The sequence below is a fragment of the Mustela nivalis genome (assembly GCF_964662115.1).
Source record: "Mustela nivalis genome assembly, chromosome: 19".
In the NCBI taxonomy this organism is placed as follows: domain Eukaryota; kingdom Metazoa; phylum Chordata; class Mammalia; order Carnivora; family Mustelidae; genus Mustela; species Mustela nivalis.
Window position 1 is genome coordinate 8,852,855 of NC_139038.1, and position 14,846 is coordinate 8,867,700.

The 14,846-nt window shown below is 52.4% G+C and overlaps 1 protein-coding gene across 17 annotated transcripts in view; it reads left to right on the forward strand.

Moving 5' to 3' along the window:
• The window catches only part of CUX1 (cut like homeobox 1), a 350,246-nt gene that overhangs the window by 249,501 nt on the left and 85,899 nt on the right, over positions 1-14,846 (forward strand). For all 17 annotated transcript variants that reach the window (XM_082712968.1, XM_082712969.1, XM_082712973.1 and 14 more), the window contains exon 10: positions 9,880-9,984. In XM_082712968.1, coding sequence (XP_082569094.1) covers positions 9,880-9,984 — 105 coding nt within the window. The remainder of the gene's footprint in view (positions 1-9,879; positions 9,985-14,846) is intronic.

A 14,846-nucleotide genomic window follows, 5' to 3' on the forward strand; every position in this document is an offset into this window, starting at 1 on the left:
AAGGAGCTCCGAGGACCTGTACAGAATGGGAGTCTTCTGTAGGCAGAAAAGGGAAGGACAGGGGGCGCCTGGGTGGCTCAGTGGGTTAAGCCTCTGCCTTCGGCTCGGGTCATGATCTCAGGGTCCTGGGATCGAGCCCCGAGTTGGGCTCTCTGCTCAGCGGGGAGCCTGCTTCCTCCTCTCTCTGCCTGCTTGTGATCTCTCTCTCTCTCTCTCTCTCTGTGTCAAATAAATAAATAAAATATTAAAAAGAAAAGAGAAAAGGGGAGGACGAGGAAAGAGCTGATTGTCTCAGGCGGTTGCCTTCGTACAGGGGCCGGGAGGGCTCTCTCGGACAGATGACCTCACTAGCGCTGACCAGGAAATTCCAGATCGACGGGTTAAGGGTCCCTTTCCCGGGAGAGGCTGACTCTGCAATTAGGTTAGGTGTTCGTCTCAGTTTTGCTGACTTGGGGTTTGGCACAAGGGACTCCCATTTGGAGCCTGTTGTTTCTCTTTTAACAGTTGCTCCCTTTTGATCTGGCCAAAAACACCCTTGGCCAGAGACTCTAAGGGTCTTTATTGAGTGGCCGTTGCTTTGGCGATGGATCCTCCGGTGCTTTCAGGAGTTAAGGAGAGGTCCCTGGTCGTAACCTCATGGCATTTACTGCTAACCCGGGAAGGAGGGCCTGGCCAGAGGAAGCCAATCCTAAATCACCAATGCCTCCCAGTAGGTAGGTCCTTTCTGACTCGAAACTCGGAGGCTGCAGTGATCCATCTCCATCTGCACACAGTTAGGGGCACGTTGGATAACCCAAGAGCCCTTGCCCAGGCATACACCCGCCAGCCAGATTGGCACAGGCCCAGGTAGAATGGTAACCGCCACAGGCAAAGATGAGCCCTGTCCGGGCACAGAGCGTTCCCACTAAGGTGGCGCTGTTAATGGACAGGTGGGAGTTCTTTACGACAAATCCAGCAGTCTGAAAGGCAAAGGTTACCCAACTCCTAGCGGTGGCCTGGGAGATATGGATGTTGGTGTTGTCTTCCCGGGCTAACCCCAGAGTCAAGGAACAAAAGGGAACAAGAAAAGGTATCATGTTCAGTTCAAGTGTGAGGTCTTCGGCATCTTGGGAAGAAGCAGCCCAAGTCGATGTTAGCTGCCTCTCTTCCTAGTCATTCCATGCAGAAGGTCTCAGCGTTCAACCAAGACCAGCCGTCAGCTGGAGCCTCCTTGAGCAATGACATCTGTAGCCACTTCAGGTCCCTAGAGTCTGCCTGCCATCTGGGCAGTGAGGAGGACCTCGTCTCCTCCCTTCCAAGGAGATTCAAGGGCAGTCTTCGTTCCTCGGGAACCCAAATCAGAAGGGTAGGAGAGGGACGCCTGGGTGGTTCAGTGGCTTAAAGCATCCGCCTTCAGCTCAGGTCATGATCTCAGGGTCCTGGGATGGAGCCCCGCATCGGGCTCTCTGCTCAGCGAGGAGCCTGCTTCCTCCTCTCTCTCTGCCTGCCTCTCTGCCTACTTGTGATCTCTGTCTCCCGAATAAATAAATAAAATCTTTTTTTAAAAAAAGAAGAAGAAGAAGGGTGGGAGAAAATTGGAAGCATGCGTTTCCAGAGTCGTGGCCAGATATGAGGAAACTAGAAGAATTCAAGATCCAGTCCAGTTTATAGGTTTTATCCTAAAACTTCAAAGACAGTTACAGGATTTTCTTTCTGCAATCACCCCTATTCACTTTTTACTACAGAAAATCACAGTAGGAGTAATTTTACATTCAACTTGGCCTGATTATTTATATAAGTGCAGCAAGAACAGTGACTGACCATGTCAGCTCCTCCATGCTTTCAAAGCTGGCACCTCGTAAGCAAAGAACCAGCCCTTCTTCAATGGCCCCAGAAAGTCAGCCTTAGTTCCTTAAAGCTGTCTGGTCTATTCAAGTCTGCATTTCTCCCAAATAGGACCAGTAGGACAAACCCTTGGTAATATTCCCAATATTTCCAACTGTGTCCTGTCATAGGAGAACACATTTCTCATTGAAGTTACGCAAAAACTGACTATATTGCCGTGAAAAGAGTAGTTTCTGAGCTCTAGAGGGATCAGGTTGGGAGAAAAAGTAAATGTTCCAGTTTTGTTTAAGAAAGTAAACATTGCCAAATCGCTGTTTGAAGCATCAGTGTTTCAAACAAGAAGCCGTAAGAATTATAGTTACCCTCCTCTCATCCATTTACTTGTTACTAACCCTCATTCTGTTTGAACCCAGTTGGGTTTTTCGGTTTGCTTCTTTGTTGGTTTGTTTTTCCCATAAGTTCTGGGAATTCTCACCCAGTTCAGTTTAATGATCTTGGTTATCCAAAATTCGGACTTGTCACAGTCCTTTCCATGAAACCCCATGAAGACGAAGTACTTTTGTAGGGAAACTTTTGCAAAAGCATCTGAGTAAAACAGTAACTCTGTAAATGACATAGACTTTTTATTTTTTTTTTTTTTTAAGATTTTATTTATTTATTTATTTATTATTTGACAAGAGGATACAAGCAAGGTGGAAGCGGCAGGGAGAAGGAAAAGCAGGCTCCCACCAAGCAGAGAGCCTGACGTGATGTATGGCTCGATCCCCGGGGCCCTGGGATCACGACCTGAGCCAAAGGCAGACACTTAACTGACTGAGCCCCTCAGGTGCCCCAATGACAAAGACTTTAAAGTGTGCATTGTTAAAGATCTGCTGACAGTTCATTTGATAAGGAACTGTAGTCATTTCTGTGAGGAATGACATTTTAAGATAATGACTGGAATCATGACATAATACCAGGATAAATCAGATTCCTAGGAATTTCACACAATTTCTAAAAACACTTAATGTAACTATACAAATGCAGCATAAAGAAGACTCAGTATAAAGTTTCCCATGTGATTTAACAAACCAAATAAGCCGAGTTTCTTTTAACATCTCCCTTTTTATAAGGTGCGAGAACAAATCCTTTGAGATGTCCAAGGACCCCTCGGAAAAATCTCAAAGTCGGTTCAAAGTCAAAAAGACTTCATTTAGCACAGAAGTTTGTCGAAAAATATCAAAGGATTTTAGAACACTTGGTCAAGTAGAATCATAGGTCACTGTGACACAGTACTTACTCCTCTGTTTAACCATAGTGACAACTGAAGACCTTGAAGGCAAATTCGGGAAGTTAAACAGTTGTTTGGGAAAAAAAAATCCTTAGCTCTTTTAGCAGATTTCTTAAGAAATCAAAGACCTGGGGTGCCTGGGCGGCTCAGTGGGTTAAGCCTCTGCCTTGGGCTCAGGTCATGATCCCAGGGTCCTGGGATCGAGCCTGTGTCAGTTCTCTGCTCAGCAGGGAGCCTCTTTCCTCCTCTCTCTCTCTGCCTGCCTCTCTGCCTACTTGTGATCTCTGTCTGTCAAATAAATGAATGAATGAATGTATGTTTAAAAAAAAAAGAAATCAAAGACCTGATAAAGACCTGGGAAATTATTTTAACCAGACAAAAAATCTTTGTTTTCCGGGCAGGTTCCTTAAAAGGTAAAGAAGACCTTTTACAGTCTTTTCTCAAGAGCAAACCAGTAGTTCCAGAAAACTCTGTCCTTCTCAAAGAGAGAACCAGGGCGCCTGGCTGGCTCAGTCAGTAGAGCACGTGACTGTGAATCTGAGCCCCACGTTGGGTAAAGGGATTCCTTAAAAATAAGATATATTTTTTTAAAAAAGAAAAGAAAACCAAACTCTAATGTTGCACCAGATCAATTTTGATGTTAAAAACCATTTAACATCAAAATACATTACATGTATTCTAATTTTAGCCAGCTTGACCACACGTGAAAGTTCTTTCCAAAGATCTCATTTCCACAAGTCTACAACTTTTCTTTTTTTACATTCAGGTTTTGCCCTGTTTCTTCCTCTTACCCATTCTGAAGTAAATAGCCTCACTTTAAGACAAAATCATTTTCTTTTCCCTCAACGCATATGCCTCTCCAGTCCTCACACCTTCTTTGAAGACACCCATCTTACTTTCCTTGCATATGATGTTTCCTTTATTATTTCTAGTAGTTTCATTAACTATATTAGAATTTTTAGCCATTAGGAAACTTTAATATCTAGTGGAAACAAAGAAGTAAGTAAGCCTGAACTTTCACATCAGTGCCCTGTGGCTTGGCAAGTGTATAGATACGTTGTATAATTTCTAGAAACGTGGTTTCTCATAGTAAGTTTTCAGTGTGGCACAAAACGTGTCTTACTGGTTGACCCCAGTATCTTTCGTTCCTCTGTAAAGGGAAGCCCAAAGTGGATAAAGCTGTATTCACTGATTAACTAGCCTTTTGCAATGCATCTTGCAATGAAACTGTTCTGGAATTTTAAAGCCTCTTGGAGACTTCTGCCTGCCAGTTAAACAGATATCCCCATTGGGTTCGTTTGATTTGGGAGCCCTTGCTTTCAAGTACACTGCTTAAGTGATCTTCTCTAACTGGAATGTTCTTCCTGATGGCCATTTTAATTCTAGGTGGTTCTTTATAAGATTCTGCCATATTTGTAGATATTTAAAGGTTCTGAGATTCCAGTTCTTCGACATAAAATAAGCAGATGTACCAGTAGGTGATGGGCCCAACTCCTGGGCATGTTGACGATGATGATGATATGATGATTACTATTTTAGCTAAGGCTTTGGGTCTGGGGGAGCCAAACTAATATCTGAAAAGGGATATAGGCCTCTGGGTTGGGAGGTGTGTGATGTTTTAGGGTGTACCTGATCGCATGGAGATTTTCTTAAGGTTGGCAGGTGACCTAGTATCTCTCTAACCGCGTCCTAATTTGCCCTAACTTGGGGGTCTTAGAGCTAGGTGGATCTAAACAGGGACTCTGGTCACCGGCACAAGGCCAGCTTGGGACACAGGGCAGAGGGACTCATCTCTGGCCTGTAGTAGGCCTTCCTGATCTCTCTTCTATAACATCACTGAAGTGGGGTGACCTCTGGGGTTCTGGCTGTTCTCTGGGGTCGTGTGTGGGTTTGATTTGGAAAGAGGACCACGAGGTGGCTGTGTGCTTTCCAGAGCAACGGAGCCTGTCCCTTTGGAAGGCTCATTTGTTGGCCTCGCTAGCCTACCCTCTCTTTTAGCTCTCCTTCCAGAGTACAGGGCCTTGTGGAGAGCAGGCCGGGAGGTCATCCCCCAGGAGAGTGTGCCTTCTTCTCAAAATTGTCCAAATGTGGTGTTACTTGTACCTTGAGTATGGTAGCCAGAAAAATGGCCCCCAGAGATGCCACCTCCTTACCCCGGGACTTGCAAATACGTTAGTGTCCCTGGCAGAGGCTAAGGATCTTAACAGCTGACCTTGAGGTGGGGAGATGACCCGGGAGCGTGTGAGTGGACCTCGTGTAACCACAGGGTCCTCAGACACAGAAGAGCCCGCATCAGAGCAGTGAGCCGGCTTTGAAGGTGGACGGAGGGGCCATGCACCAGGGAATGTGGGTGGCCTCCAGGAGCCGGAAATGGCAGGAAAACAGATTCTCCCCTAGAGCCTCAGATGGGAGTGCAGCCCTGCCCACACCGCAATCCTAGCCTAGTGAGACCCACTGCAGACTCGACTTCCAGAAGTATCAGATAATTAATGTGTGTTGTTAAAATCCACTAAACCTGTAGACATTTGTTCCCACAGCTTTAGCGAAATCATAGAAGGAGGGCTTGCCTGCTGATAGACTCGTGTTCCCAGCCGGTTCCCACCTCTGGGAAGCCCTGGTTTTACCCGGAGGCTCAGCCCATTGCCAACTCATGTGGCCGCTCGGTCCCTGGAGGGGCTCACTCATCACTGGTGGCCCCTGGCCTGGGCTTTCATGGCCACACATACAGAAGGGGACAAGACACCAAGACCAGGGCCAAGCTGGGCAGAAGCCAGGATCAGATACCCACACCGACCATTTAAAACCAGGGACTACACCTGAAATGGGTAAACTGGGAAGAGCCTGGATTCCATCAGGTCTCAAGCCTGGTTCTGGGGAGAGCGAAAACCCGCCTCCCTAGACAATGCCTGACCACAGCCCCCTGCGTGGGCCCGGGCCCTGCGCCTCACGCCAGCCTGTGACGGGCCTCACCGGCCTTCCCCCGGGCCTTCGCCCGCCCCGCCAGCTGCAGCTGCCCGAGGCTTGAGCCTTTGCCTGCGCTCCCTGGCCCACCGCACCGTGCCTCCTCCATATTTTATGAATCAGATTTTTCAGACTTTAAGGTCTGGAAATAGCTGTCAGCATCCTATGTCGGCCTTCTAATGTGTTCTCCTTCAGGGGCTGCGTTGAGGGAAAGATTCCTTCCTGCCCTTCCTGGAGCCCTTGGGGAGCCCTGGGGAGGCAGGTGGAGGCCAGGGGGTCCCCGTGGGCCTCGTTTTCAGATGAGGACACCCCCCCGGACCCACAGTTCAGGCTCCCCTTCCCGAGATAACAAAACTGTGCCTTGGGCCAGCCAGTGTCACACGCGTGGGACTCAGCACTGCTTTTCGGAGCTTGACTGACGGAGGACTTCGTACACCAAAGTGCTGCTGGCTGCTTCCTGCCTGCCCGCCGACCGCTGGAGCCCTGCCGCGGCCTCTGGTCATCTTTCCCGAAGAAGTCTTCCATCTTGACATGAGGAAGGAGCAATGACCACCCGAGGCAGCGCCTAGCAGGGGCCTTAATAGTCCACCTGACTGGACACCTGTCCCCCCGTGGTGGGCGCTGTCGGGCCCTGGACTCCTGGTACCTCCTTGGGCCTCAGTAGGCCCGTGAGGCCTCACGCGGCAGCTGGGCTGCGTCTGCGCTTCTGGTCAGGGCTCCCGCCAGAGGCAGGCGGTGTCCCCGCTCGTCGGGTGCCCTCCTGCTTCACTTTTCCCCGGGCTGCCAGCACCGACTCCGGCTTCCCAGGGAAGTACAGAAAGTCAGCAGCAGCCCTGGGGCCGCGCCAGCCGCCAGCCAGAACCCTGGCCTCGGGCCTCCCAGGCTTGGCCTCCGCGAGGGGCAGGGAGGGGCGAGGGAGCCCGCCCCGCGGAAACAAGGAGATGGCTGTCTCCTGGCGTTCCTGGTCAGAAAACTCCAGAGCCGCCCGCCTGCCGTCACTCATGCCTGTTCTTCAAAACACAACTCCGTCTGGTGGGACTGTGGTCCCCAGGAAGCCAGGAGGCCCTCTGCGCACGAGTGACAGCACGGGGTGAACCCAGCACAGCACCCCTTCTTTTTTTCCTGCCTCAGCTGCCAACGATGAGACTAAATTTACAACCGTAGGAACTAATTCCTCCCCAGCTGCCTACCGGCGTCTGCTCCTGGCCCTTCAAACCACTTTTAGTTTTGATCCTCTCTGTGCCTGTTCAGCCGCACAGATGACCTCAACTCCTTTTCTTTCGTGTGCTTTTATTTTATTTTATTTTATTTTATTTTAAAGATTTTATTTATTTGACAGAGATCACTAGTAGGCAGAGAGGCAGGCAGGGGGTGGGGGGGAAGCAGAACTCACTGAACAGAGAGCCCGATGCGGGGCTCGATCCCAGGACCCCGAGATCAGGACCCGAGCCACAGGCAGAGGCTTTACCCACTGAGCCACCCAGGCGCCCCATCATGTGCTTTTATTTTTATAAAAGCATCCCCTTGGGCATGAACCCTAAACAAGTTGCACAGATCCTAACCAATCAAAAAGTTGCACCAAAGTCACCAGGTCAAGCCCAATGTGGTAGAAGGCTGCGACCACCGTGGATAGGCTGCAGAGTGACTCCCAAAGTGAACTTGGAAACTGAGTCAAGTGCTGAAGCTCCAGAGAGTTCCCACCAGCCGAGGAGAAAATCCTCAACAGCCGGATCCTGTGTCCCCTGAGCTGGGCCCACACGGCGAAATGCCCGTATGAGAGCCTTGCCATGTAGCCGCTGCCTGGGCCTGCCCGCGCTCCGGTGCTTCTGGAACCGCGCCAAGCCGGCATCGCCAGGCGGGGCAGGGTGGCTGCACAGCCTCGTTGGCTGCCACTGAAACAGCTTCTCCACCAGGCTAAGAAATCTTCTTGCCTGTCCAAGAGGCGAGAAATATGTCAAATACACCTCATTCCTGGCAGAGCTCTGGAGGTTTTATGCCCAACGGCTTCGCCGACTAGAAAGAGAAGAGTAAACTTTTCAGTAATAATGACACGATTATCAGAAAACCTTGGAAAGGGAATCACCCCTGCCCCTGTCGCCACGCTGGTAGCCTTGCCACCTCGCCGGGCGGGCCGTTCCAGATTGGTTTTGGAGCGGAGGGTGGGAGGCAGCCCTGTGAGCAGGGACAGGCCTGGCCTGAATTAGACGGAGCGAAGTTCCAAGCGCCCCTGGGGAAGCAGGGTGGACGGCCACCAGCAGTGCTCAGGGCAGAAGTAACCGCTGTTAGAAATATCCTAATTTGCTGGCTTGCAGAGCTAGACTCGCAGAACAGCCTTGCAGCCGAACAGCTGAAGGCTGCCAAACCCGTTCCTCGGCCAGCTAGATTGATCTAGAAGGACCTGGGCAGGCTCACTTCCAGTTTCTCCTCTCCAGTCCTTTCTTAGCAATTAGCCCACACACACTGTCGCGCTGCGAAGTAAGACACACGGCACGGGGTGCCTGATGGCTCAGTCAGCTGAGAGTCTGCGTTCGGCTCAGGTCATGATCTCGGGGTCCTGGGATCGAGCCCCGCATCAGGCTCCCTGGTCAGCGGGGAAATCTACCTCTCCCTCCCGCACTCACCCTGCTTGTGCTCTCGCTCTCTCTCTCTGCCAAATAAATAACACCTTTCTAAAAAAAAGGAAGACACACGACCTAGCGCTGCTCAGCCAGAACCTTCTCGTTCTTCTTTTCTCCCTGCATAGTGCAAGCCCGATGGGTAAAGCAGCCTGTGACTTCTGGTCCACACACCCAGTGCCACCATCCGCGCCCCGCCCCCGTCCCCGAGTTTCATCTGCATCATAACTGTAAAAGCAGGACAAGCCTGGTCGTAAATAAGTCCTGTGCGCTCCCGTGGACCCTGATCACCGCGGGTCCCTGAGAAGCTGACCAAGTGACTGCGTCCCCATTCCGGGGGGGGGTGGGTAGGACGGAAGAAGCTTGGTGGGCACAGGTCACTTGCCCCTGCTGCTCAATCCGCAGCACCACGATGCCCTCCCAGCCACGGGCACCGGCGTGTCCCCGTCCAGTGGGAAACCCTGCACTGCCGTCAATTGCATTGGTTTTCTTGTCTGGGAACGACAGCGCCGGTGGCAGAAGCTGCCCCCCCTTTTCCCCTCAGCCCCCTTCCTGCGGTGAGCTCCGCACTCCCTCGCCCCCAGCGGGCCCGGCCGCGCTCCCGGCTCGGGCCCCTAGGTCGGCCGGGCTGGCTGCACGTGCCCGCGTCCGCGTCGGAAAACGCTGTCGGGCGAAGGGTTAAACGCGCCGAGCGAAGCCCAGCCCTCGCAGATGAGGCGGCCTTTCCACCCCGTTCGCTCATGGAAATACTTGCTGAAGGAAAACAACCACAACATTGTGCGCGTCTTCAGGAAGAGAATGGCCAAAGTGTCTTTAATTCACTGTTTACCCGTGAGAATTACTCCCAGGAGTAATCCTGCAATAAAATCTTCTTGGTCTATGAGAATAGAAAGAAATTGAATCAAAAGACTCTATTTCCACTCGTATTTATTCAGTCTGGGAAATTCAGTGGGCCGGAGCATTAGTATCAGCAGGGGACTCCTTGCTCCTAGCGTTAAATTACTGTCATAATCGCTCAATTATTTCTTCCTTGTACTGTTTAAAATAAAAATCCATCACATTCTATGTTTTTTTCGCGCATTTATTAGGTTGAGTGTTTAGGAAAATCAATTATAGTCAGTCAGGCATGAATTGATGAATGTTCTTGTAATAATTGTCAGTTGTTAAACCGAATGTACTTTCTCTTCTCACACTTTTCATTTCCTTCAGAGGGCAGAGGTGGCCCAGAGAGAGGCGGAGACTTTGAGGGAGCAGCTCTCGTCGGCCAACCACTCTCTCCAGCTGGCCTCACAGATCCAGAAGGCGCCGGACGTGGTGGGTAGCCCGGCCCCGCAGGGACTCTGGCCGCCGAGCCTCCACCCCTCTGGGTTCTAGCTGCTTGCTTGCTTCTCGACGGGCCTTCTAGGGAAAATATTCTCACCAGCGCTGCTGTGTTGGACGGGAATGCTTCGGGCGTTCTGGGGATGGGACACGTACGGGTCAGAGGAAGAGCTTTGCCGGTTGGGCTTCGAGCTCAGTGGTCAGCGTGTCCCCCGCCCGGCATGAAGGCCAAGTTGGAGGCCGAGGCAGGGGATTCCCCTCACCAAAGAGAGGGCCTTCCTGGCTAGGCCTGTTCAGAGACAGCCGCTGCCAGAGGTTGGGTGTGTGAGGCAGGGGCCTTGCCAGAATTACACCGGGAAATTGGGAGGTTGGGTCTCGCCTTCAGTGTGTCCTTCCGGCCTGAGAAAACAGTTGCGGACGAGCAGGGCAGGCCAGAGAGGGAATAAAGTGGTTGTGGGCTCCCAAGCGCATGTAGTAGCATATGCACTCCAAGTCCCAGCATTCGGAAGGAGTGAGGCACACATCTTATTCCTTTTCCTGAGATGAATACAGATTGCTCTTAGACAGAAACTTCCCAGCTCGAACGAGGCAGCCTTGACTTTGAGATTCCAGGCTCCTGCCTTGAGCGCCGAGCGGTGATGGGGGGCAGCGTGGTGTTGAGACCTGGATGTCAGAGCCAGGCCTCTGGGGTCAGACCCCAGCGCTGCATGACTTGCGACAAGTAGCCTGACTTTCCCCAGGCCTGGGTTTCATCATGTGTATTGTAAGAGTTCTGGAAATCCTTATAAGCAAAGCGCTTAGAGCAAGTCCTGACCTAAAATCACAGTCACTCAGAACCTCAGCACTGACTCACTGCGGTTGGCCTCACCATCTCTGATCCAGGAGCCCCGGGTTCAAAGCTCAGCTCATACCCTGTTTGCTGAAAGACCTCAGGTAGCCAAACTTGGGCGGCCTCAGTTTCCTGTGAACAGAGCAGGAGTCAGTGGCTCCCAGGGCCCTCCTGCTCCCGAGGCCTGTGGTGGGTGAGTTGTGTTTGTGGGTGTCCTTTCCTTTAGCAGAGGCCTGCTGTGTGGACAGTGGAAGAGCAAGGGAGCAGGGAGGGGCAGGCCCTTCCAGAGGGGGCACGGTCTCACCAGGAGACCCGCTCACACATCGCTTAGACAACCACTCTTCCGCGTAACCCGTGAGGCAGGCATTTCCTTTCTTCACCTACATGATGAAGTGAAAGTTCCAGAATGTAAACCTGTGGGCCCAGAAGGCTCGGCCCCAGTGGCCCAGCCAGGACTCAAGCAGGACTTCTTAAAATGATTCCCCGGGAGAGAATCCGAAGCAGAGTTTTAGTGTGAGGACCCCTTTTTAAGAACGGATTTTTCATTTCCTTTCCTTAAGTTGACATTCCGTTTTAAAAATAATTAGTCAATTAACATTCCAGAGAACATGATTTAAGGGGTTCAAGTGCAGAGGAAAGATTTCCATTTAAGGAGCCATCACAACTTCGTGGACTCCGATATTCATTTTACCTGAAACGTCCCCTTGGCTCTGTCACTGTCCCTTTACCCACACGTGCCAGCACGGGACCTGGCGCCATGGCCAGGGCAGCAAGTAACCCTCGAGGAAGGAGTTGGTCCGGCTGCTCTCCAGGCCTCTGTGGTCGCCTGGGCTTCCCGAGAGAAAGCCGTCCATCCTCGTGTGTCTGCATGGGGCTCCCGAGCTAAATGTTTCTGATTGAGAGGATTTCTGGCACCATCCAAGACGGCAGCAACCAGAGCATCTCAGAAGGAAGTGAATGTTTTTACAGGTAGAGTAAGTTGTGGGTCCTCGAGGCGCTTAAACACTTCATCACGGGCTAAGTGCCGTGTTTACGTGGCTCGGGTTCAGTCGTCCGAGAGCGGCCCTGCCAGGCCTCCCCGCGCCCCGACCGAGGCCTGCGCTCCCAGTAGCTCCAGCCAGCCGCGGAGCAAACACAGCAGACAAGGCCAGTGGGAAAATGTCTGTTGGGCTTGGCTGGCAGGACGCGGCAGGGAAACAGTGGAGGCCATAGATGGAGCAAAAGCAAAAGCCGATCCGTTGGGTGTCTGAATGGACTCACCGGTCGTGGAAGGCGAGCCGCCTCGCGGTGGGCTCTTGCGCTGCGGTGGGGGCCGCACTGGGGCTTGATCTGGTTGGCTCATTTATGTCTTGAGACAACACAGTCGTTAGAGGTGGGTTTTGTTATCCTCGTGTGACAAATAAAGAAACAGGCTCAGAGAAGTTAAGTCATTTACCCGAGGTCACACAGCTCGACCGTGATCAAGCTGGAGTTTGAGCCTAAGTCGTCCTCCATGACACACTCCTCTCCCCTCCGTCGAGCTGCTCGCCTTCGCGTGCGGTCAGTGAGACAGGACGTAAGCAGGTCCTTTGTCAAGTACTTATGGCAGGCCGCCCCTTGAACCGAAACAAACCAGACTATTAGGAAACACGCCTGTGTGTCAGCCGACCCTACCAGGTGAATCCTCCAGATGGAATCAGCCTGTCCGGCCACTTGGTGTTGGCAGAAACACAGAGGGTCGGTAAGAAAGTGAAACTGAGGCCCTCCCCTTTCCCCGCCCGGGGTAAATGTAAGTCAGGTGTTAGCCGAGAGCCGGGCATCTCTCTCTGAGTCTGGGGTCCTAGGCGCACCATCATGTCATGTTGGGTTTTTTTCCCATCTCAAGTAGGGCTCTTGTGTCTCATCCATATTTGATACGGAAATGGCTGCAGGGTAAAAGAGATCGTTACGTAGCTCATTTCAGCCTGGGCGTGCTGGTCTCCGCTGGAGGGCTCAGACGCGCGCAGCTTGGGAGCGAGGGCAGGTGAACAGGGCTTAGGGGGACAAAGTTCAGTGAAGTCCTACATCAGTAACTTCTGCTTTTACATTCATTTTTCCCTTTGGACTCATCATCTTAAGGCCTGCCTTTTTAACCATGTTTTCAGACTCTACAGACAGTTTTCCCACATCCTCTCCTGGCCGCTGAGCCATCGCAGTTCCCACCCCCGAGACCTGGCACCCGGAAGCACGTAGGACCCCCTACAGGCCGTGGAAGCCTGGAGCCACAGGGATATCCCTGCTGGGACAGACTCTGGGGACTTGGTTCTGGTGCCCCCCAGGGGGAGCTAGTTCTGTTCCTTCCTTCAGAGGCTCATCCCAGCCAGAGTCCTGATGCTGAGCCTCAGGCTCCAGGGGACGGCCCAGAGCCCATGTATTTTCTAAAGCCCCGGGGTGCTTCAGGTACAGCTGAATTGAGGCCCAGAGAGACACACGGGACCCCGCGGTCCTGACCCTCTTTGAATTGTGTACATTTCACTTCCTGGCAGTGATCGCAGGAGCATCTCCAATGCCTGACGCTGACCTCCCCGCAGTCGTGCAGGGCACCCCTCTCAGCCCGTGCTCACTGCATCACACAACTTCCTTTGTAGCTTGCGCCCAGGGGCTGAGACCCACCTCCGCCCCCTCCACCCTCTGCCCCTTCATCGCCTCCTGGGCCCTTGTCTAGTTCTTATCTCCCGCGTGTCCTCATGATGGGACAGCCAGGAAGTGAGCCCGTTTGGGCTTCGAGTAGAATGACCTTCTCTGTCTCATTTCCAAGGTCTTACTGCTTTGGGGAGGATGATCTCATCTCTTGGAGCTTATGTAAGACACAAAATGACTTTGGCTATGTTATGAATGAGGAATCCGGCCTAGGTGCCTGAGAGTCCATTGACGTGCCCAAGGTCGCACGGGCAGAGTGGGGCCAGGCCAGTTTCGGGCCCTGGAGTTGAGCAGATGGCCCTCTGGTCCCCGTCCTGACTCCAGGCTCAGCATTGCTGGCTGCTGTTTCTACACATACCATTTGAACCACTTCCCCTGGGATATTCAACTTGCACTTTCCCATTTAACCCCCCCCAGATTCGGGGAGCTTGGGTGGCTCAGTGGCTAAGCATCTGCCTTCGGCTCAGGTCGTGACCTGGGGTCCCAGGATTGAGCCCCACATCAGGCTCCCTGCTCAGTGGGAAGCCTGCTTCTCCCTCTCCCACTCTCCCTGCCTGTATTCCGCTCTCGCTGTGTCTCTGTCAAATAAATAAAATCTTTTAAAAATAAAAAAAAATCGGGCCCCCGTGTGGCTCAGTCAGCTAAGCGACTGCCTTCAGATCAGGTCATGATCTTGGAGTCTCGGGATTAAGTCCCGCATCGGGCTCCCTGCTCAGCGGGGAGTCTGCTTCTCCCTCTGACCCTCTCCCTTCTCCTGCTCTCACTCTCTCTCTCTCTCTCTCTTTCTCAAGTAAATAAATAAAATCTTTTAAAAATAAATTAATTAAATTAAATTAAAACTAGGAAAATAAAGCCCCAGAGCCCCATTTGGGCTCCTGATGCAGACTTTCCCGGAGAGCACTTGAAACCATTATCATGGTATCAGGTTGGAAAATTGATAAATAAGTTAAAATGAGACAATGTGGCTCAATGTTTGCACCCCATGAAACCAACCTGCCTGATACCCTCTCATCGCATCCCCTCCATGCCCCCCCAGGCCCACTGCCACAAGTGTGGGCACCCCGGCCGCTCTCCTCAACGGCCACCGTCAGGTGGCGAGGGGCTCGCCCCTTTCCGAGCTGTCCGCAGCATCAGTGACGCCCCCTCCTGCCCTGTCCCTGCTCTTGCAATCTCCGTGCCTCCCTAGTGCTCCCACCCCGACAGGGAGCCCCTCTTCTTTTGACCAAGCCCCCCAGTCTGTCTGCCCCCTTCCCTCCTCCTCACGGCTCGCTTCCATGTGCTTCTCTCCCTGTCTTGGGCGCTAACCCCTGGCACAGGCAGGAGGACGGGTCTCAGGTCCCCATGGCTCCTGACCTGGGTCCCAGCCAGC